This window comes from Pangasianodon hypophthalmus, chromosome 2, assembly GCF_027358585.1.
Source record: "Pangasianodon hypophthalmus isolate fPanHyp1 chromosome 2, fPanHyp1.pri, whole genome shotgun sequence".
Classification (NCBI taxonomy): Eukaryota; Metazoa; Chordata; class Actinopteri; order Siluriformes; family Pangasiidae; genus Pangasianodon; species Pangasianodon hypophthalmus.
In genome coordinates this window covers 21,719,831-21,744,828 of record NC_069711.1, presented here as the reverse complement: position 1 = coordinate 21,744,828, position 24,998 = coordinate 21,719,831, and the positions used below count along the sequence as shown (strand labels likewise).

The following is a 24,998-nucleotide window of genomic DNA, read 5'->3' as shown; positions in this document are numbered from 1 at the left end:
GCGTGTGTGTGTGTGTATGTCTGGTGTAATATTTTCGTTTCACGATTGAAGACATTGAGTTCCGGATCAGGGTTCTTCACTACATCTCATGCAGTCTTTATATAAATCCATCTGGACACAAATAAACGGTGTGAGGATGAACACTTCAGCACTGCAGGTGTTCATTCCAAATGGACGATTTTTGCAGTCTGTGGTTTATGAACAAACATAAGAAAAAATATGAGATCATATATGAATATATTATGTTTATTACTATTAATGATTACACATGGGAGTACAGGTCCACTGATATACTCTCAGATAGAAGTTATACTGTCTGTGTGGGAGCATTAAAACCACACAGTATACCACTAGGTGGAGCTTACACACACACACACACACACACACACACACACACACACAAACACACACCATCATCGTGCTGGAAAGCAATTCACACAGGAGTAATATTTTGGAAATCAATGGGTCATAGTGCTAAGTGCATAATAAACAGGTTTTGTGTGTTTCCTGAAACCTTCTAGTATCTATGGCTACATCCGAAACCTCATACACCTAGGCTTACTACTCATATTCATATCAACAGCCTCCACCTGTGCATACAGTCGGTTTACTCCACCACCCATGATACTATAGCAAAGAATACTGTCAACATATTACCCACAAGAATGCAATATGTTCTCATCTTCACAGTGTGTAAGCTATGTTATAACCTAGCTATATTTATATTTAGTATATATACACATAAACATATACACACACACATATATATATATATTCAGGCTATATTTATTTAGTCTAATCTGGAGGTGGATGCTTTTTTGAAAAGCTTCCAAAGAATAAGAAACCAGAGAAGCAATATTTCTGCATCCAGTCATTCTTATCCAAATGCGCAAAGGCGCAGGTGCAATAGAATTTTTTATTTTATGTTATAAATACTGTATTATTTAATGTTATTCCATCACCTAAACTTAACCTTCTATATTTAGATTTTTGTGATGTAAAGTATTATTAGATTATTTTTTGCATCTAATAAAAAAATGAATAAATAAAAAGAAATTAAAAGAATTTACCTAATTAATAAAGAATATTTACCTAATTGGTAAATTTATTGAATTATTACAGTAGTGTTTTATTTTTTATCTTATCTTATGATATTTCTGATGAAAGTATATGATAGTAGGCTGATAGTCTCATGACTGTAAAACTAGAGAGTCATGGATTTTCCAATTAAACTCGTGCGTAAAATGTGTCGCTTTTTTTCGGAAACGCTCGCACGTGCGGTCGTAAAGTGGCCTGTTAATCTTTAGGTCCACTCTGATCACTCTGATCGGGAAACTCGGATTTCTTCCACAAACATAAACTAAGTTGAACCTGTAAACCGATACACGCAACATTTAATGCTCATATTAAATATCAGACGATGGACAGAAACTATTTGAGAAGGTGAGGATGAGAAATTTCCAGACAGGCTGCCAAAGAGGCAAGTGGTGTGTGTGGTCACTCACTGGTCACCGGCCAGGGAACATGTAAGCTGTCTATATGAGCATCCATTTCATATTAAATATAGTCTAAGTTTAAGGCAAATACTATATTTTAGAAGGTGAGTAAGTGAACTTAATAGTTCTCTCTCTCTCTCTCTCTCTCTCTCTGTGTCTGTGTGAAAGTGTGTGGTCACTTTCCTCACCCTTAATACCCTGCTGAGCCTCAAGGCAAGTGCTGTTCTGGTCAATCAGTGATCACACTCAGAGGAACATGACCTTTACTGCCTCACCTGCTCTAGTGTGTAGGCATTCCCACAACCTCAGGCTCAGCAGTGCTCAGACCTCCCATTATGCCCAGTTTGTGTAAAGATATCCTGAACACATTTCAGGAGATAATGTAAATCCATTTTGTCCATATGTTCTTCCAAATTGCCATAGCAGATACTAATCAAGGCAAAGGTACACAGCCATGCCACTGCGCTAAAAAGAAAATTAAATATTAGGCTATAATTAATGCACATGATTACAAGAAGGTGTATACTATATCTCGTATAATCCAATTATAAATATACATATACATATCATAACTGATGAATTTTTTATTACTACTGTAAAATAAATAATTTACAATATTTTTGGGATTGTAGTCTTCATGGATAAATTCAGAAAAAAATACTTTGCTTCTGGAAGGACAAAACAGTACGTAGCTTTGGACAAAGATACCAGTTCTCATTGCAGGGACAGTGGTAAGTCAGGACAACAGCAATCTCCTGAAGCAGATCATCAACAGTAAATGTGGATACAGCTGTTCCTGAATATTTAACAGGCACAGAGGTGAAGCAATAAATGACAAAGTAAAGCTGGCACACAGGCGCATTAATAACTAATGCAGGAGACGGTAACTAATAGGCTGTTCATTGTAATGAAAATGTCATTGCAAATCAGCAGTCGTCCAAGGTTATTATTTATAAATGTTTCATGCGCTCACCGCAAAGAAGCCATGTCTTATCCTGTGTTTGCCCAGAAAAAAACAAGGCAGTGCCACTGAAGCCTCCACCCTCAGGGAGCTAAAGAGATATCTCAGCAAAGAAACTAAAAAAAAGCAATTTAAAGGAACACACATTCCTTTAATAAAACACCTTAACAATGTCTTTGAAAAAGGTCAGTGACATATTGCAAATGAGAGATACAGGACAAAATGTCAGGCTACAATAATGCATTTGTCATGTTGCTTTATGCCACAGCAGTGTTGAATTCTTGGTTATGATTGGACAGAAGGTGTTGATTAATTTTCTATAACAGCAGCTCTGACTACAGTGCCAGCTGCAAGACAAATCACAGGTTTACATTAATGTGCTCATACTAAAATGTTATTGTTTCTATAGTAACAATATAGCCTTTTTAAAAAACTTGTAATTGTTGATACAATAATAATAATAATAATAATAATAATAATAATAATAATAATAATAATTCTTTCTATTTATATAGCAGCTTTCTAACAGTCAAAGGCACTGTACAAACATACAAACACACAAAAATTGATGAAAAACAAAAAATATGATGAAGCTTACCGTGAGGAGAGGTTTATTGAACATTTTTGGAAGGAGTCTCCAGTGTCAGTGCTTTGAAACAGTAACTTTAAGTTTTCCTACATGTCTTCAGGATGGAGGAGTTTCATAGTAACATGACAAGCTGCATGTTTTTTTGATTTATTAACTTCAAAAGAGAGAAAAAAGAGAGTGAAAAAGGACGGTTTATAACCGCTATAACGTAAGTGATCACGGGAACTAAATAACCTGACTTTCCACATCATTAAACATACAATGTGTGGTTCTTTAATAAATAAAACCTGTTAGTGCTGGCAAAGTGTTGTGGTATAAGAGGAATAAAACACTTCAGGGCATGCTGGAAAGTAATCAACTGCAGGGTGCTACAGTAACTCTGCTCCATGTCGGGTCTCATCACATCACTGTGTCACTGAATATTTTCACTTTTTATTCCTTACATATTTCTATATAAAAAATCTATTAATTTAAAAATTAATAGAAAAATTCCTAAAAATTCTTCAGTCTAAGTTGAAGTGAGTTTACTTGCTTTTATATGAATCGTAACTTGCACACTGTCTCAGGTGAAAAGACAAGCCTGTTGCCATTGAGGAAGAAAAGAAAGTAGGAAGGGTTTCCGTAAAAACAGAACAATTACTATAAAACAGTCCAACCAGCAGAATGACAGAGGGTAGCCAAAATAATGGGGAAAAAATCTACGCTATATTAGTGTACAGCCACACATGGCCTTAAGAACAGCTTAAACCGTATGTTAGTGCTCTCATACAGTTCTTGATCAGTCTGTATCTAGAATCTAAGGCTTCTTCCACTGCCCCTGTAGTGGAACCAGTTCTATGTAGAAGCTCACAACAAAGTGTTTCCCTATCAGAAAAGGTTCCAGTCTAGGTTTTAAAAAGCTAATAAGCCTTAACTATACAAACAAACAAACAAACAAACAAACAAACAAATAAATAAATAAATAAATAAGAAAAGTGTAATGGAGCTTGGATTGTTCTTCAAGAAGAAGAACCTGTACACTCTGCACTCTGGAACTTCCTGTAAAGGTGTAATGATGCAGTGCTGAATGGAAAAGCAGTGGATAGCAGTTTGTCCTGGTGTTCATGAAAGAACTCTTCAACTGGTTTGGTGATGTATGTGGAGGATTATCATCTCCATATCAGAACATCTTGTATCTCATTGTATATCATGTTACAGTGCTATAGGGTGTACATATTCTTTTAAAATGTTAAAAAAAAAAATGTAAAAATGACTATACAGACCTTATGTAGTACTTTATATATTTATTTACTTATTTATGTATAAAGTACTACATTTTTATATATATACACATATATATATATATATATATATATATATATATATATATATATATATATATATATATATATATATATATACACAGTGTACATATTATGTTTTTCTACTTTAAAAAAAAAAAAAAAGTAAGAATTGCACGGCACATATGCCAATAAAGTTCTTGAATCTTCAATGACACCAGTTAGATTGTTGTCCACACCATTATGGACATTAACAGATGGAACATTAAGGGGTGATTTTTTTTTCTTTTTTCTTTTAATCGCAGCATGCCTGGATTACTTTTTGGAAAGAGATATTTCATTTCTCCATCTCAGTGAACTGAAAATTACAAATACAGTCCTTTACAGATTTTTTTGGCATACATTTACCATTAATATATGCAATCCTAACTCATTTTGAATAAGATAATTGATTTTGTTGCCATTGTTGTAGTGGCAAAAAATATAGTGCTTTCCTTATAGTGCTTGACACAAATTACATGAGTGGTTATGAGATTTCTTTATAGATGACACATAGGACTTAATTGGCAGTAAGCCTGATATCAGCTGTATGGATGTCTTTATCATTCTGACTGAGTTACTTCAAAGCTAAATCAGTTTCTAGTTGTAAGTTGTATACTAAGTGTTTCTTGTATTTTGTTTGGCCCTGCAGGTTTGTGATTTAAAGAAGATATAAGAGTTATTGTCCAGCAGGTAGTGCTAGTGAGAAACTGTAGCATGGACAAATTAGTCATACACGTTTAAAATACTGCAGAATGTGACATGAGAGCTACCTTTTTGGTTGGTCACTGAATAACAGTGCAGCTTTTGTTATTTTATTCATTTGAGGTCAATGGGACAACCGTGTGAATTTCATTTTGGGTCAAACTACTTCTATAATTATCATCATGTGTTAACTATAATTACAAATTTCATTTGTGAAAACAGATGTGTGTATATACACATACATACACATACAACACACACATATAAACAAACAGGTATAAGCGAGGTATATATATATATATATATATATATATATATATATATATATATATGTATGTATGTATGTATGTATGTATACCTCGCTCATACCTGTTTGTTAGCTGAGTGCACTGATTTCAAGCGTGCAGCTACTCCCTTTTTAAACTGACAGGCTGTTACGTCATCAGTAAGCGCCGCTCGAGCGAATGACCGCCCTTCTGATCTTCATATCATCTGGGTGGAAAGTTCTGCGTGGTTATGAGATGTAGAAGTGTGTTACCTGAGGCGTCGTTGTGCTGACGTGATGTTTCAGGAAGCGGTGGCTGCAGCGTTGAGGAAAACTTGCAAGGATTCAGAACGGTTTTAGCACTTAATGGTTGTGAACTGTAGCATTCTAAAGGCTACCAGACATGGAGAACTGGAGCCTTATTTCACTGTGTGTTTTGCTTGCACTAACGGCGAGATGGGCTGTGTCTTTTAACTCTTACTCAGGTTAGTAGCTCGTGCAGTGGTTTAAAGATGAACTGTGAGAACTACAGCGTAAAGAGTAATATTTACCCCTTCGCTTAGGGGTTCAAGAAGAACACTTGATCAAGTTGTTGTTGTTGTTGTTGTTGTTGATACCAAAAACAGGCGCTGGCAAACCACCGATGTTTGGGGATTATGAAGCACAGAGGCACTGGCAGGAAGTGACGTACAGTCTCCCTGTTCAGGAATGGTTGGTTCATTCATGCATTTCCTATCGCTAAGAATCTATTTTATATATAAACCCCTTTATTAAGTAAGAACATAAATCACAACAGGGCGTATGGTCATTGCAAAATAATCAATGACAAAGTTTATTGTTTTGCAGTAACAGCATGTCCTGAAGTGTTTTAATCCTCTTACATCACAACAATTTGGTAATGATTACAATTTCTTTTAAATGAATGACACATCTTACTTTTTATCTGTTTATAGTTACATTGGAGAAACAAGTTTGTTCCTGTTGTCACATATGTTATAGCAGCTATAAACAATCATATCCTCACCCCCATTTCTGGACTTCATTCATTCCTCTTTGGTAAGCACTTTATCCTGGTCAGGGTCAGTGTGATTCCAGAGCTTATCCCAGGAACACTGGGCATGAGGTGGGAATACTCGCTGTATGGGGAGCCAGACCATTGCAGGGTACCACACACACATTTACACACTCACTCACACCTAACAGCAGTTCAGAGTAGCCAGTCCATCCACTCTCATGTTGTAGGGAGGTTGGAGGAAACTGGAGAACCCAGATTAAAACCTTGATGCAGCTTGTCACGTTACCGACAGCCTGTATCAGAAAACATACTGACTGTTACAAAGCACTGACACTGGAGACTCCTTCCATCAATGTTAAATAAACATTTTCTTACAGAAACTTTCACAATATCAATGATCATACATTTTTCTGTCAGATAACAGCACATTTTATGTTTTTCAAGTCAGTTATTAGAGCATGAGCGAATGTCCGTTATACAAGACCCTGCGACTGAGTTATTACTATAGAAAAGAATATTAGAAGTGTATTAATATAAACCTATGATTTGAATGACAGCTGGTACTAATATCAGAGCTACAGTTACCAGAACATTAATCACCACCTTCTGGCCAATCAAATGCAGGAATTCAACAGTGCTGTGGTATAATAATGATAAGAACAATTTCAGTTTCACTGTTTCATGACGCTACAATATTGTTTCTGCACTCTTAAAGGTACTTCAACACTACAGACAATGACCTGAACTACTGGGGTCTGGATTATCCTCCACTAACAGCCTACCACAGTCTCTTATGTGCTCGTGTGTAAGTGTCATACTTGAGCTTCATGCTCTGTGACCATCCTGAGGTCATGGAAAAATGTATACAAATTTGAGGAATGGATTTTGTTTGACCTCGTACAAGTCATAAGAAATAAATAATACCCTATTGTCATCTTAATCTTCATAATCTTTCATACTAGTAAAGAATTTCTAAGTGTAAGACCCTGTTGCTATGGACACCAAAATTAATTCCAACACTGATTTGTTTATGATTGTCATATTTTGTCTGTGTGTAGTGCAAAGCTGATTAATCCTGCCTGGGTGGAGTTGCGTACTTCCAGAGGTTACGAGAGTGCCTCTCATAAATTATTCATGAGGGCCACAGGTAAGCATGGATGTTTATGTGCATTTTATAATTTATGGAACAACAAGTATTTATTTATTTATTTATTTTTGTATATGTGGCCATTAGGGAGTCTGCAAGTTTTAAAAACTGGTCAGAATTTACATTTAACAAATTGAAGGCCATAATAAATATTAAATGGTTTTAAATACAAATTAAATTCTGTTTTCTGAACCATTTTACATCGTGTTACACACATTTAGTGAAATTAGATACTGTCTTAACTGTTAAACTGCACTAACATTCACTTTGTGGATGGTATGGGGAGAGCAAAATTGCTCTGTTGTTACTTTTGTGAACCGCTTAAACCGTATGTTAATGCTCTCATACAGTTCTTGATCAGTATGTGGAGGATTATCATCTCCATATCAGAACATCTTGTATCTCATTGTATATCATGTTACAGTGCTATAGGGTGTACATATTCTTTTAAAATGTAAAAAAAAAAATTTGTAAAAATGACTATACAGACCTTACGTAGTACTTTATATATTTATTTACTTATATATTTATATATATATACTTATATATTTATATATATATATATATATATATATATATTTATTTATAAAGTATTACATTTTATATATATATATATATATATATATGTGTGTGTGTGTGTGTGTGTGTGTGTGTGTGTATATATATATATATATATATATATATATATATATATAACATACATACATACATACATACATATATATATATATATATATATATATATATATATATATATATATATATATATATATATATTTTCTTTTTTTTTTAGTGAATGATGTGCTTCTTGTCTAACTGTGTAATTAACGCAAATAGACAAATTTCCTTTTGTGTGTTATTATGAAATCTGGTATGTCACCAGTCCAACTATGTGCTTAAATTACATTTGTCGCATTAAAGTATTACATTTAATCTGAAGATATTTGTAGATACCCTGATTAGTTATAATGCATTACGTATTGTTATGAAATATGTTAAATGTGAGGAAAATGTGAGGAATATGTAAGGAATAAAACAAGCCGGAGCGTGTTGTTAGCGGATAATCAAAGATAGGGTGGTGTGATGCCTTGCAAAAAAAGTTTTTTTGTTTTTTTTTTATAACAGCACATTCCCCAAGTGTTTAATTCCTCTTATGCTGTAGCAATTTGACAATGATTACATTTTATTATTTATTAATGAACGACACATCGTGCTTTGTATTCCTTCGTATATTAATACATTTAATATTGTGGAACGTCCATGAAAACAAGTTAATTTCTGTTTTTTGATGTTCCTCTGACATTCCTCTCTCCCCACTCCCCAGTTCTCTTCTCAGATATACTGATATACATTCCAGCAGTCCTTCTGTACTGCTTCTACCTCAGCGAAGGATCCTACAGAAAGAAGGTAACTTGGTTGTCTGGCCTTTAATCATTGCTTTAATCATACAATTCATTTTTATCTATATTGTGTTTTGTGTTCCTCTTCTTTTCAAGGCTGCTACAGCTCTGTGTATCCTACTGTATCCAGGACTCATCCTAGTGGACTTTGGTCATTTTCAGTATCCTTTAACATGTGAATTCTCTGTCGTTTTTGTCCTTATGCAGTAATGAATTAATTATTGCCGCAGCAGTTTGCAGCAAGCCTTAACTCCTGGTCAGATATAACAGTGTGAGTCTGGGCTTGGCGTTGCTGGGTGTAGTGGGACTCGGTTTGGGTCGGGACCTGCTTGGGTCTCTGGCCTTCACCTTGGCTCTGAACTACAAACAGATGGAGCTGTACCATTCGTTGCCTTTCTTCTGCTACCTCTTGGGCAGGTGTATTAAACAGGGCCTTCTGGGCAAAGGGTAAGTAATATTTTAAGCTTCTTTATGTTCTTAAATTTGTGCATGTTGACTTCCCTATTCAGTTTGGATCCCAGGTGTTTTGTAGGGTTCAAATCCAGAGATTGAGATTGACAAAGATTTTGTGTTTCTTTAACCATTTTTATTTTTATTTGAAAGTATCTTTGTCTGTTCACATTGTAGAAAGCACTATGGCCAAGTCTGAACCTCCTGTCAAAGGCAATCAGGTTTTAGGTTGAAATATCCTGTACATAGCAGAATTCATGATGCCACCAATCTTCACAAGAGCCACTGAACCAATAGCACACAAAACAGCCCCAAAGTATCACTGATCCAGCTCCATATTTTATAATTAAGCAAACATCGCTCAAGCAAGAGTGCGGTTATACTGAATATCAGCACGGCTGTGATTCAGCCATAGGCACAAGGCCGTAGGTAATCACAGCAGTGCTGATATTCAGCGTAACCACACTCTTGCTCGTGCGATATTGCTTTTATACAACAATTCTATAAACAAGAAATTAATACTGAGTAACTGGCTAGCTCACATTGATTTGTACATTCCTCTTAAAGGCGCTTCTGGAAAAATTGGCATCCCTTCGTCCTTTTCATCTTCATCTGATGAGCTTTCATATTTGAAGAGTTATATTTCTGAAAATTATCATTTGTGAGCGTACATGATGATGTTTGTTAACTCTACTATAAGAATCATTTCGAACTAGGAAGTGGAATTTTACATGGAGAACACAGAGGCGCAGAGTGATACACGCAGTGAAATGTCCCAGTGCGGTTATACTTGGCACACTGTTCGACTAATCAAATTAGTGGACCAGAACTCACTGTTGTAAAATGGCCTATCAGGTGCTTGTATGTACTAGTCCCTCTTTTTTCGCCAAACCTACTGATGGTGTGCATGATCCGGAAGTTAGAATTGGAATAGGATTGTTTACATTCACATTATTATTATTGTATTGTTATTCTTTTGCATTACCTGTTATATCTGACACTTCCACACTGTGTACTAGTCAGCGCTGCACTGTCTCTTACTGTGCCTGTTGTCCTGTTTTAGTAGTTATTGTACCGTCTTGTGCTCTTTGCACACACTTGCATGTGCTCTTTATGTAGTAATGTGTAGTCTCATGTGGTTCTGTGTTGTTTTATGTAGCACCATGGTCCTGAAGGAACATTGTTTCTTTTCACTGTGTAGTGTACCAGCTATGGTTGAAATGACAATAAAGCCACTTGACTTGACTTCATTTAAATGAACTACTGCATTTAGGACCAGACATGAGTTTAGTCCAATAGATTATGTACAATCATTAGAAACTAGTCCAGGACTGTCGTACCGGTATTACCGCTTAGATAGCATTCCTAGCTGTGTAGAGCGTGGCCCTTCCACAGCCCTACAGGTTCTTCTTCTCATTACCCTGACTCACACTCATGCTACTTTACATTTGTTGATATAGTAACAGTGCACCAAAGGCATTTGGTAGCCATTGCATTGTTGGGTTCGATTACTTGGAAAAATATGTCCAGATGACCCTCTGACCATGCTCTACCCTCCCTGCTATGCCTGTGTGTGCAGCTTTACGACTACAGCTGAGAAGAGTCAGCAGCTCAGACAGACACACCTACAGCAAACTGAAACTTTTTAAGGATATAAGACATTGATGACATTCTCAAGGAGCGGTTGTTGTCTGTTACACCATGTTCCATGACAGGAATAAAACATGATGGGGTGTGTGGTTTTAGGAAAGTAATCAATGATGGGATGTTGGAAGCGGAGTTACCGTTAGCACCTCAACATTGATTATTTCCCGAGAACATGTTCCAAAGTGTTTTATTCCTCTTATACCACCTCCATTTGCCAAAGCTAATATTTATTTATCAAACAACACATACTTTTTTATTTCTTTATAGTTACATATAATATTGTGGGATGTCTGCAATACAAGTCAATTTCTGTTATCATTCATGTTACAGCAGCTATAAACAGTCATTCCGTCATTTATTTCTCTCTTTGGAAGTTAATAATACAAAAATGCAGCTTGTCATGTTACTGGGAAACCACAAAGCCTCTGTTCTGAAGACTTTCCTGTGGTAGAAAACCTAAAGAAACAGCTTTACCTCTGAATGGTACAAATCTCTGGCACTGGAGACTCCTTCCATGTTGTTCCTCTTTCGGATTCCACAGTGGAATCATTGATCCGTGATGATATTTGATTTAGCACAGTTTTTACACCGGATGCCCTTCCTGACGCAACCCTCCACAATTTTTTATTTTTATTTTTAATTCGGGCTTGGGACTGGCACTGAGAGCGTATTGTTGCACGCAGCCCCAGGGGCTGGGGTTGGTTCCCTGGCCGGGAATCAAACCTGTGCTGCAGCAGTGAGAGTGCTGTGGCCTAACCACTAGTTCTCCAGGGACCTGGAGACTCCTTCCATAAATGTTAAACAAACAATTCTTCACAGAAAAAACTTCACCATATCAACATATTTTTATCTGTTTATGTGGCGCATCCACTATACAAGTCCCTGTGTACATTGTAACTATAGAAACAATAATGTATTAGAATGACTGCATTAATATACTGTAAACCTGCGTTTTTTTATGTAGCCACAACTACATCATAGCCTTTAGTCAGATTTGAGAATTCTTTCTCTTTCCCATACCATTTTTGTATACTGAGGACTTTAAAAGGCTGAGTTAGCATTAATTGTTTTTAATTGTATAAGCCACTACAGAAGTCTTAAGTGAGCTGTTTGTTACTCTGCTGATTTTTTTTTCTTTATTCTTGCAGACTGCTTCTGTTAGTGAAGATCTCATTGACTGTGCTGGTGACTTTTGCCCTCTGCTGGTTGCCTTTCCTGTCAGACCCACAGCAGATCCTGCAGGTTCTGCATCGCTTGTTCCCAGTTGACCGTGGTTTATTCGAGGTATGTCCTCGAACTCAAAAGGTTCAAGCTTTCACTGTAGGCCAGTCAAGTTTGAACAGATAAAATAATTTCCTTTTTTTTTTTCATTTTATTATTCATTGCATGTGTTTTTCAATTCATTCTTTTACACACCAACATGTTGTATGATTCTTCAAAGATAATTTCAAAATCAATGACCATCATGCACCTCTTATCATATAGTGCGTAGAGAAATTACAGTACACAGATATGCACTCTGATATGCACTCTGCTCCGACTAACACGTTGAAAAAATAATCGGAGTAGACTAAAGGCAAGTGAAAGAAGGAAATGCTGAATGGTATCATTTGCACATCATTTCCAAGTTGTGTGTTTTACTTTGTAATAATGTCCAGGAAGTAGTGTGTGTATAAATCTGCTGTATTTACTGCAAGAGGACATGCAGGGCTTTTCAGCACGTCGGTGTGATTTGACGCTTTGCTGTTATGTTGCGTTGCGCTGTCAGCTAACTTTCAAATGCGAGGTCACACAGGAAATGCCCTTGGGATGCTAATCCAAATGCAGAATATCTGTGTGTGTACATATGCATACAGAAATTTACATATAATGTTTTTCACACTCAAAATCCACAACAATGTTTTGTAATCATGTAGTTTTATTTTATGAACATGCACACATTCACAGAATAGTATAACACATCCCATGGAGTATCATGGATTAGATGAAATATATATTTTAAACCCCTGAGTCTGCTTATTAGCACTTTTTTCTGTACTTAATTGACTTTCTGAGAGTCTACAGGTAATTTGCCCATGATTGCAAATAACACACTATGCTATTCATTTGACTAAGAATCTCATCTTTAGTCTGGAATGGACAACAGCTGTTAATGTTTTAAATCCGAATGCTCAAATGGCGTCAGCTAATCATAGGATAAATAGGACACATCATTTTATTTGCTGTATTGGCTTCAGTTCACAGAAGCTCTGGTGATAATTTCCTGTAAATCGTCCTAGGTCTTGTCCTGGATGATTACGGTATTTTATTTATTTAATTTTTAGAATTACGAGTCTGGCTTGCATTCACACTTAACCACCTCCTGATTAATTACCATTAAATGACCTCTTAAAAGTGCAGATGTGAAACACCTTAAATTGTGTTTCCTGTATGGGTAGATTAGATGGAGTAAGAGACAGTTTGGCTAGACAAAGGCCTGGATTATTACTTCTGCATCTGTGTATCTGTGAACACGTAAGGGCATCACGTGCAGGCTGTCACATAGGTGCTTGTCAACTAGGAGGCAGAAACTGAAAAACTAAATGAAGGTCTCGCATTTCACTGCAGAGTGAATGGAGACAAAGCAAAATAGTGAATGCGACAACACTGAGAATCACTACTTCCAAATCTGAGCATCACTAAGGTTCTAAATCACTGATATTGAGTTATTACGTCTTAACATTTTGAGATTTTTCCAAAGAAAATGAGTAGAATTTCAAAAGAGCAAAAAGAGCATGAATTTCACATATTAAAAGAGAATATTTAATACACCGTTTCTGCGCAGTTTATTTTTTACCAACAATCATTCATGCTATCTACCACAACCCTTTAGCTAGCTAGGCTACATGAACATGCATTTCATGCTCACAGAGACAAGAGGAGCTGCAGCTTGACGCTTCTCTCTCTTTTATCTCACTGCACATCAGCACTTTTTGGATGCTTTTTGCTTGTGCGCAGCAGCAGAGCAATGCTGGCTTTGCAGTCAGATTAAAGGGTTCTATTGGCAATTTGACTCTAAAACCCCTGGAAGAAGCGTTACACCATGAAAGATTTATGCTACAATGTTTCCGGGTTCACAAGCTCCCCGCCTCAACCAATCAGAATTAGTCTGAAGGAAGTTTGACATTCACCGTGATGCTGTGAACCAGCCTAAATTTAAAAAACCTGAAGCCTATTTTTTTTTGCTTTTGACATCTCCCTTATCAGAGCCTTGGAACTTGCTTCTGAAACATATCCTGAGCCTACCATAGAGGTGCCACTAATTCTTTAGTATCTACTTTGTCCTGGTCAGGGTCACGGTAGATCTGGAAGCCTGTCCCAGAAACACTAGGCATGAGGTGGAAATACACGCCGCATGGAACGCCAGTCGATCACCATGCACACACACGTTCACACACTCATTCACACCTAGGGCCAGTTTAGAGTCACCAGTTCTCATACCAGCCTGGTTTTGGGAGCTGGGAGGAAACTGGAGAACCAGGAGGAAACCCACACGGACATAGGGAGAACATGTGGAACTCCACACGGTCAGTAACCCAAGCTCAGGATTGAGCCTGGGACCCTGGAGCTGTGAGGCGGCTCACGAACCAGTGTCCATCAGACGTTTGCTTGTGACATGATGCTAACATAATACACAAAGTGTGAGCAACTCTAACCTGGACACTCCGATGGCTGTGAAAGAGAGAGTTTGTCTAGCTGATGAATTGAGTGTGTGTGTGTGTCCAGGAGTGTGTGTCATTTGGGAGACAGCATTCTAAATGCCAGAGTTATGTGTGTGTGTTTGTGTGTGTGTGTGTGTGTAAAGGCAGGCCGTGAGGGTGACACTTACTTGCTTGAACTAATAGTATTAATGTCCATGTAAGCAAGACGGCCAGGACAAACTAGGTGTTAGTTGTCACTCCAGCCAAGCATCAAGTTGCTCTCGTAAAGAAATGGAGTCGGGGGCATGCTGTTCAGACAGACTGGCTCTCAAACAGGAGACAAGTCACACATTTTGACACTGGAATAGATCCAAGACTGCTCCAGGGTCAGAGGGGAGAGTGTACAGGAGATTATTCCAAACACATAGACTTGAATTACTTTTTACATTTGCAATGAGAAGGGTATTTAGTGAGTCTTCTTCAGCCACACACACACACACACACACACACACACACTTGTGAGTTGCAGCAGCTGTGTTTGTATGGACATTAGTGGACATAAGTGGACATTATTGCAAGTAACCTATAATCAAGGCTACAGATTTATGACTTATACTAATCACAGTGAAGCATAACTGCTAAAAGCCTCTGAGGAAAAACGTGCTATTAGAAACAGAAATGTAAATCCATACATAGATATAAGTAATGTTCAGCGGCCATGATGTGATTGTCGCTGCTTTAGGGTGGCCAGAGTGCAGGAATGTGCTTGGCATGCAGAAAGAGGAGTCGCAAGCTGACTCGCACACATTTGACCCCGTGTGCCTGAGTTTACAAATAAGTGCATAGCTTTTTTTGACGTGCCACATGCTTGACAGGGAAACTCATGACAGGAGTGAGTGGCTTGTCACCTCCAGCCTCGCTGTGCAAATGTCACAGGGGAATTTTTATTGCACTTTCAGTTGGAAAATGATTATGTAGAGTAATGCCACTTATTTGCTTTCTCTTCAGAAGTTGCAGTGTATTTAAAGAAGCCCACCATAGTTGTGAGGTCAAATTTGGTAACCCGGTACTATGACTTACAGCTATTGGGATTTAAAGAGTATCTGGTTCTGATGCAGACAGCGTATGTGTTTACTGACACTGGAAATTTGCCTTTTTTTTCCTCCCAATTTTAGTTGTATAGTGTTTAATTACTGAATTAATTATAATTAATTAATTATAATTAATTAATCAATTAATCAATGTTAAATCAATTAATTACTTAATTAATTAATTTAATTACTTCTTGATTGAATGTAATCGTAATTGATGTAAGGAAGATCATATGTTTGATGATCGAAGTAATGTTGTTTGCACATTAAATAGTTCAAAATATATTAAAATGTAAATCTGTATTTAAAAAGGAAGATTTCAACCCCAGCTAGTCAATTAGAGATGTTTGATCCAAAATTTAATTCTTTTGTCTTGTTAATGAAGTTATAACGGAAGGAACCGGTACTGATTCCAGTTTAACTTGTAAACTGCGTGCTTAAATCATTCAATCTTAATTCAGTTTTAGTTGTATGGTGCTTTTAACAATAGACATTGTCAAAAAGCAGCTTTACAGAAATCCGGATGTAGTTCTAGATCGATACTGAGCAAGCCAGAGGCGACAGTGGCAAGGAAAAACTCCCTGAGATGACATGAGGAACCAAACTCAAAAAGAAACCCATCCTCATCATACAAAAAATATTTGTACATAAATTTTGGGGAAGAAATAATCTATGAATCAAATAGAATCTGTATTACCATCAGAATCACTTGCAATTCTGCTTTTAAACTTTTAAAACCTGCAGCTGTACCCTAGTCTTATAGTGGCGTAGAGTGACACCAAACAATGTATTGAGGGAAAAAAAAGTGATAAAGCTTCAAGATGGCTACTACTATGGTTTAGCTCTTTGATGTAGTTATGTACATTTTTGTAAATGAATGCTGTCAAAGATACACAAAGTTTACTGGAGATTATTTAACAACATGACCTGGTTTGAGACGAGTGTGTAATGATTTAACATTTGGTTTGGTAAATGGGAACCTACAAGCTTCATCTGAAGGCATAAGCTTCAGACACCAAACATGCCTTTGGTGCCTCAACGGGTCAGCTATATTTGGGGAAATTTTTCTTGAACTCACTTTAAGATTAAAAAATAGTCATTAGGGTAACTCACTCGTTCTCAAAGTGGGGAGTGAGGAACCCCAGTTACTCTGATTTACTCCAAACCATAATATGAAAGCTATTGTATTTATGTTTGTTTTTATAGATATTAATCAGTTTGTCTGGATTCTTTTGTTGAATGGGTTTACTCCAAACTTAAAAACAAGTACGTCTATAAATAATCTCAACTTGGACCTAATGTGTTATGTCAATGGAAGGTTCTAGAATAAAAAGCTGCATGGCTCCAATAAATAGCCAGGCTATTACTGTACACGTTTAAATAATGAGTGGAATATTTGTATAGATTATGATTTATAGATTATGTTGATAAAATTATGCTGAGAGGGTTTGTGGAATGAATTTTACAGTTAAAGGGGTCTGTATCTGCAGAAGGTTTGTGAACTCCTGGCGTAACTGATATCGATGGAAAATTTTGAAGCCCCACATCATAGTGATATCATTGTACTTTTGATTAGAAATCATTTATTAACATTGTAGTACACATACAGGAAAACAAATGCTTCTTGATCCATCATTGAAAAAATAGTTATTTTAACTGTCCTGTTGATTGTGTGTGTGTGTGTGTGTGTGTGTGTGTGTGTGTGTGTGTGTGTTCGTGTGTGTCTGCGTGTGTGTATGTGTGTAGGATAAAGTGGCTAACACATGGTGCAGCTTGAACGTGCTGATAAAGATCAAGACCCTGCTGTCCAGAGATACTCAGCTGCTCCTCAGGTAATCCTTCTTCCATCCGTTTACCAACCATCCACCCTTTCTCTGCCTTCAGTCCACCTTCTGGAGTCCTCATTACAACTGAGTGCACTGAAGATTATCGAACCCTAATGATATCTGTGAGCTTTTGGAAACAATGATATCTTCTCGGTAATCTGCAGCTGGTCTTGGTAGAGATTTCTGACTAAACAAAGGGATGTGTTTAGCTCTCCGAGGTTAAAACTAGTCTATCTGAGAGATTTTCTAGGCAGATTCTCTGGTGTTGTTTGAGTGAATAGAGTCCATGTCTTTGGTGTGATTAAATCTGTAAATCTATTTTAGGTACAAAGGCAGCATTTTCTTTACAACTGGTAATCCCTGGGATTACTTGGCCTTGGATTATTTGTGCTTTTGTCACTGGGTGATATTAGCATTATGAGGTCCAGATTAAAAGTGGCCATATTTTGATAAAGTCTTGGGTGAGCTCATCCCAGATTTGATTGTTCAAGTCCTCGTCAAGACGATCCAATATTTAATTGAAATCAATATTTAATCTATTGCATATCTCCGTTCTTGTTGACCATGAGTATTTATTAAAAATGTAACTACTCACTCATTCATTCATCCAGCTTCAGTAACCGTTTTATCCTGGTCAGGGTCACGGTGGATCCGGAACACTGGGTGCGAGATTGGGAATATGCTGTACGGGATGCAGGGCACCATGAACACACATATTCACATACTCAATCACACATAGGAACATTTAGCATCACCAGTCAACCTACTAGCATGTTTTGGGAGGAAATCAGAGAACTTAGGGGAATATACGAAACTCCAGACAGATAGTAACCCAAGCTTAGGATCACATCTAGAGCTTTACAGCAGCAACACTCTCCACTATGCCAGAGTGCTGCTCAAGCTCTGTACGTGTCTCAGAAAATCCAGTGCTAACATAGCATCTGACTTTTTTCTTTCAGTTTTGCTATGACTCTCCTATTCATCTTGCCTTCGTCAATTAAATTGTTGACCAAACCCACCCTGTGGCAATTTAAATTAGCTTTGGTAAGTATTATTAGTGTCTTCTTTCAATTCCTAGTTATAATCTGTTGACCTTTTTTACAGACTTATGATCTAACCATATATGGTCTTGTACTATAGGTGAACTCCTCACTGGCCTTTTTCCTCTTCTCCTTTCAAGTCCATGAGAAGTCCATCCTGCTGCCAGCCTTGTAAGTTTCCACATTCTACTTATTTTTTTGTATTACAGTCTGGTTTATAGCAGTGGTGGTCAAGTGACTGACCGCGGTCCAGATACAGACTCAGCAAAGTATTTTATTAAACAAAACTGAAAAGAATACTTCAGCAGAGTCATTCAATAGATGAAAAAAACGGTCAAAAGATCAGATATTCTAGATTTCCAACCAATGAACCAGCTCGGATTCTGTGGCAGATCCTCTGTTGTGGTTTATCCATACATTTCTCTAAATGCTATTTATCTGAAGGCAGATTATCAGACCAGAGACTAGCTAAAGAGCTAGAGACACTCTTCATATACCCTCTGTGGTCTGATTGTGAACTGATGACACGGCTTGTGATGTAGCTTGAAAAAAAAAAAACAGATCAATATGTCTCCGTTCGAAGTCCATGAAGCACCACTATGAAACAAAACATAACCACTTTGAATTGAGGAGTCTTATTTAAACTGTAAAAAGTAACTGTAGTCACCAATCAGTCATGTTAGTCGCTTATCCAGACCTTTGTAAACAAGGAATTTTATGCAACTGGATCTTCCCAAATTTTAGTCAGTACCCCTGGCATATAGCAGTCATGATCTGTATGACCTCCTAATGTGAGTGATATTGTCTCAGGAGACCTTTTGATTGGTTTATAACCTGAAGTCTCCCACTATATCGTAGCGCAAAGGCTTTGAAAATAGTTTATTAGGTGCTCTTGTAAATACATCATCCATATGACTGCTGCCATGGAAAAGAAGAAGAATAGTATACCTGCCTATTAATCATAAATCATAAATAAACCTGATGAGAAATAGAAGGTTTGCATTCTTAACAATGCCTCAGAATCATTAACTTCACCATGTGACCGTGCATTTATAGAAAGTATGATGTATTTGGTTACAGATGTTCCATGATCTATTAAGATAGATTATCCAGATTGTTGCTTTATTAACTGTTGAGTTATATCGCACACCTGTTCAGATCAATCAGTAATGCATGTCACTGGATTAGGAGGGACACATTCTAGGCCACAGTGCTGTGTGTGTGTGTGTGTGTGTGTGTGTGTGTGTGTGTGTGTGTGTGTGTGTGTGTGTGGGATCAGATCTTAGGGCACATGCACTGGTGTAACAGGAGCGCAGAAGTGGGTGCTGTAATTACTGGCTCAGTGAGGAGAGCTTGGGGAGGTCGTATCTACAAGCCCCTTTCTAGTTAATAATAGCTTTGACGTCAGATGAATGTGGTTTTCTACGCAATACACTACAGCTTACACGAGCACAGTGTGTGTGTGTGTGTGTTAATGCTATTTGTTTACAGTTGTACGTGGTATTTCAGAGATCGTAGTACAACATATATTGAATAAAATACGACAGGCCGTGCTGCTATAGGAAAAGAATCGTATCCTGGGGTGATGTGGCATGTCGCAGAGTGGATTATTTTCCAGCACTCACTGAATTGTTATTCCTCATATAAGGAGGTTTGCTAGTGTTTACAATTTTTCATTTATTAATGAATGACACATCATTTTTAGTCATTTATAGTTACATTTAATGTAACTATAATGTAACTATTAATGTAACTTCTTCCGTAAATGTTAAATAAACATCTCATAACAGGAAGCTTCACCATATCACTGATTATACATTTTTCGTTGTGAAATAACATAATTTCTTAATCCATTTATTATTACACTTACATTATGATGTGACACGTCTGCCATACAGGTGAGTTGTTACTTTGTTACTATAGAAAAGATAATGTATATTTATAATAATGTGCACATTAATATAAACCTATCTTGAATTTGACAGCGCTGTGGTATAAGTAAGAAATTAAACATGACACAGCTTGCTGTTATAAGAAAATAATCGACATATATAATGTGTGTGTGTGTGAGTATTTACCAGGCTTTGATAAATTCTTTAGTCTGAGGTATTTGTAAGATAAACTCTAAATCTGTGTGATTTAGTTTGCATTATATAGTCAAATAGTTTAAACATTTATTGACAGAATTCAGCAACTGCCATTAGACTTCTATTATAATAGAAATGTGTTAAAAGAATTGTTTGTGGTAATCACGCCTATGTTAGACATGGTGGAGTAGTAGATAGAGATTAAGTTTAAAAATCCACTGGTGTATTCTTTTAAGTAATTGCTGAGATTTACGACAGGGAGCATTGTACAGCATCATGGATCAACCTGAGGACATCAGTAATCAGCTCAGGCTTTTAACTCTGTTACCTTCTTTAAAGATAGGGTTGGCAAAATAGTTACTGAGTGGCTAAGGCTTGCCAGAAAGTTTGGTGTGTTTCATAAATGTACATTTCTTTATTTATAGGCCAGTGTGCCTTCTGATGAATGAACTTCCACTAATGGCTACTTGGTTCCTGGTGGCTTCCACTTTCAGGTAAGCAGCTGGGTTTAAAAAGTTAGAGTTAAATGGAAAATGGGCTGATAAAGACAAATAGGCAGGTTCTGCATATGTGATACACATCATACTTTTTATCCATTTGTAGTTACATTGTGTTGTGGAACGTGCACCAAACAAGTTGCTTCCTGTTATCACCTATGTTATAGAAGCTATAAACAGTCGTGCAGCTCGTCATGCTACAGAGAAACTGCAAAACTCAAAACTTTCTAATGGCAGATGGTTACATGGATCATGGCAGAAAGTTACAGCTTTACTTTTGACAGGAATCTCCTTCCAAAAATTTGAGACACTGGAGAGTCCTTCGAAAAATGTTAAATAAACATCTCAAACCTTCCAAATCATCAGTTTATTGTTAGGCTTTGATTACATGTAGTGTTTGCCAAGCAAGTGACTGTGAAAGAGTTGTTACTATAGAAACAATAATGTATTAGATCAAGAGCATTAATATAAACCTGTGATTTGCCTTGTAGTTGGCACTATTGTCAGAGCTGCTGTTATAGAAAATTAATCACCACTTTCTGACCAATAATATTTAAGAATTCAACAGCACAGTGGTTGTATTATTACAATACTTCGTAAAAGTACAGTTTTACTGATGTGTAGATATAGGTATTGATATCACACAGTAATGGTACATTATAATGTTTGATAACAGGCAGTTAAAATGAAGGCCCATTAAATAGTAACTAGTTTGCACTGTATACTTTCTGCTCAGTAGCTGTTGTGCACATGGTTTAGCGTACGCACATCACGACATAGTCCACATGCCATTTAACCAAGATCCTTTTGTATGAACACTGCTTGGCATGCTGTGGATTCAAACTGGCAGTTTCCTTAAATGCTAATGTTTTTTGTTGAATACATACTACTTTTTGTTATCGAGTATAATCCAGTTTTCTTCCATGAAGGAATTTTTGTCAAACAATTAGAGTGAACATTTGTAGGGTATACATAGTAACAACAGTCTGTCGCGAAGTTTAATGTCTCAAACACACAAGTATTACATTTAATTGTTAAATTTACAAATTGCTGCAGAATGTTGGGCAATGAAAACTTGGATTGTTTCAGTGGCATGAACCCATCACTGAGTCACGTTGCCTTATAAAATGAGAGTTTAGTTGGAGTTTTTCTTCATTTATTCTGAAAGTGACAGGCCTAATGCCATGGCAAAGATTAGGTACACGACCCAACATTTTGCAGGGTTTTCTATTAATGCAGTTTATCTGTTTAGACCAGATGCTGTATCTTATATCTTACTTTTTTGCTGTTGTTTTAATTTGTCCTGTAGCATGCTGCCTCTTCTGCTGAAGGATGGTTTGTTCCTGCCTTACGTGGTGACCTCACTGGCCTTCCTCTACTTCAGTGTGTATCTTCTCTCAGCTCTAGAAAGAAGCTCAGAGGAGGAGCTCAGACTGGGCCCGTGTCACAAACTCACCCAGTACTGCCTGTCCAAACACACCTTCAGCCTGCTAATCAAGTGCACAGTAAGCAACAAAACACAAGCAGAACCACAAAACACAAATACTGTAACATGTATTTATGGAGATTAGTAATTATCATTGGTGGATTAGGGAGCGTGTGCAGTGAAATCTGGCAACCATATGGTAGAAAAAGTTCAACAGCAAGCAGAGAGAGACCGTACGGCAGCATACGGCCACAAAATGTGCAAGTGGATATTTACCTTAAGACCAATTCACATGTTTTTGTGAAGTGTTTTCACATGCAAAGTGTTTTTCGTTTGACAGCGCAGTCATAAGTCCCTTTTCTTTTCTTTTCTTTTCTTTTTTTTTTAACCCCATGTTCTCCCTAATTGGTCACTTTCCAATTCCTACCCATCTAGCTGTCCATTATCACATGACAGCTACCAACTGAGGACGGTGAAAGCTAGCACATGCTTCCTCCAAGACACATGAAGCCACTGCATCTTTTTGAACTTCTGATCATGCAGCCGATCACACTCGGAGGAATCACCAAATACCTTGTTTCCACATACATAAGCTTGCAGACACACAAGAATGGTTAGTGTTGGTCACTGTGAGTGCAGGGGAGAGAGTGTGCCATCCTTCCCACCCAGAGAGCAGACAGTTTTGCTTTCCCAGCCACGGATGGCTGTGTCAGTGTCAGGATTCTCACGATCTGTAGATAATAGGATGACTGCATTTCTCTTGTGCCAACCGCTTCCCTTTTAACAAATGCTTCAGTGCACACCAGTTGCTTGGGAAATGGAAGCTGTGTCCCAAATGATGATATTTTTTTCAGTGTCTTGTCTATGCCACCGAAGTGAATGTTTAGTAGAAAGCTAATCGCATAATGGCTTAGGTGCCAGTATGAAATGTTTAAAGCAGCGTATCCCATGTTTTTACAAATCACATGACCAGCCAGAAAAGCTCCCACGGCCCACACCACCATTTTAAAATACAATTATAGCTGTAAGACAATAACCACCACTGGTAATTAGACAAAATAGATCATGAGAGTCCACAGAAGCTTATATTTGTTCTACATACATGAATATATAACTTAATATAGTCTTTCTGATAATTAGATTATTAAGTGATATTTGATCCATATATATGAATATATGTTTCTGTAGACTGTATAGATCTATTTATCAGAATAATTAGAAACCAATACTTAATATCTTTGTTTTAATTAATCCATGCAAATAACACTGAATTTCATAATATATGGTACGTCATCCATGTTAGGATTGAGATGTGTGTGTTTAGGGTATTTTACCAGCACTACTTCAGAGAAGTGACCAGACAAAGTTTTTTTTAAGTGAATGCCTGTTTAAAAGTACATGTCCCATTAACACAGGCCCTGACCCTGCTTACTGAGCCCTCACTACAGCCATCCTTAACAGACATGTTAATGTTTAATAGACATGTTAATGAGCACTTCAGTAAAACAAGTAGGTTAGTTGTGCTGTCTCACTTGCCTGAAAAATTAAATCTCTTAGATCTGGTCATATATTGTTTTGGTTATATACATGTGCTGTTCTTTTTTTTTTTTTTTTTTTTTACAGTTTGGAGCCTCGATGGTGGTCATGGCTGGTCTGAGCTTCACAAGTGTGGCAATGGATCCTCCAGCTAAACTGCCAGATTTGTTCCCAGTTCTAGTTTCCGTTTTCTCCTTCTTCCAGTTCCTGGCCTTGCTGCTGTATTTCAATCTAGTCCAACTGACTGAGCTGACCAACAAAAAGGGCCAAAAGAAGACAAACTGAAACAGTGGGTCTATTTGAAATGGGGGTAATTATGTAGAATGATGACAAAGGAAAAGGAGAATTCCTTCCATTAGGATGGATTGGGCCTAATTTAGGAAATTGAATTTCCTCTTAATAAATATCTTGAGAAAACCCCCTCTGTTTAAAATTGTGACTTGGTAGGAACGGAGGGAAAGTTTTGCCAAATTACAAAAGAATGATTATAAAAACATACAAAGCCCTATTGCACAAGTGCTGAATATATTAAAAAACAACAACAACTCACAAGGACCATTTGTTACCTTCATTTATTAACAAATATTTTTCTACACATCAATAAATGGTTTTATACAAAATTGCTGTTGGGTCTCTTATTCTGAATCAGCAAAGGAAACCTCCTTAAAATGAAGAAAATTATAAGATCAAGAGTTTTAAGTGAATGTCAAAAAAAAAAAAAATACTGTACATGTGTCTACACAAAAAAGATATACATTGAATAAAATGCATTGCCTGCATGCCCCATAAAACAAAAATGATGGGAAGGGACATATCGGAAC

At 37.0% G+C, this 24,998-nt stretch overlaps 1 protein-coding gene and 1 long non-coding RNA gene across 4 annotated transcripts; one reads left to right on the top strand and one right to left on the bottom strand.

Moving 5' to 3' along the window:
• On the bottom strand, window positions 1-5,747 carry LOC128317945 (uncharacterized). Of its 3 annotated transcripts, none has more exons than XR_008301336.1 (4): window positions 3,056-3,947; window positions 2,470-2,573; window positions 1,772-2,292; window positions 1-188 (listed from the first exon to the last, which is right to left on the bottom strand). It is a non-coding gene; the product is annotated as an uncharacterized LOC128317945 (long non-coding RNA). The 3 variants fall into 3 exon arrangements; XR_008301335.1 differs by adding an exon at window positions 5,609-5,747 and having other exon boundaries at window positions 16-2,292; window positions 3,056-3,200; XR_008301334.1 differs by having other exon boundaries at window positions 16-2,292.
• Window positions 5,548-24,934, top strand: alg6 (ALG6 alpha-1,3-glucosyltransferase). The gene is made up of 14 exons (XM_026921318.3): window positions 5,548-5,820; window positions 5,962-6,046; window positions 7,066-7,155; window positions 7,409-7,497; window positions 8,822-8,904; window positions 8,994-9,058; window positions 9,159-9,344; window positions 12,143-12,278; window positions 17,512-17,597; window positions 18,551-18,635; window positions 18,732-18,802; window positions 21,144-21,212; window positions 22,525-22,720; window positions 24,265-24,934. The coding sequence occupies exons 1-14, from the start codon at window positions 5,739-5,741 to the stop codon at window positions 24,460-24,462; spliced, it is 1,521 nt and encodes a 506-aa protein (XP_026777119.3). The 5' UTR covers window positions 5,548-5,738; the 3' UTR covers window positions 24,463-24,934.
• Window positions 24,935-24,998: the final 64 nt, after the last annotated feature.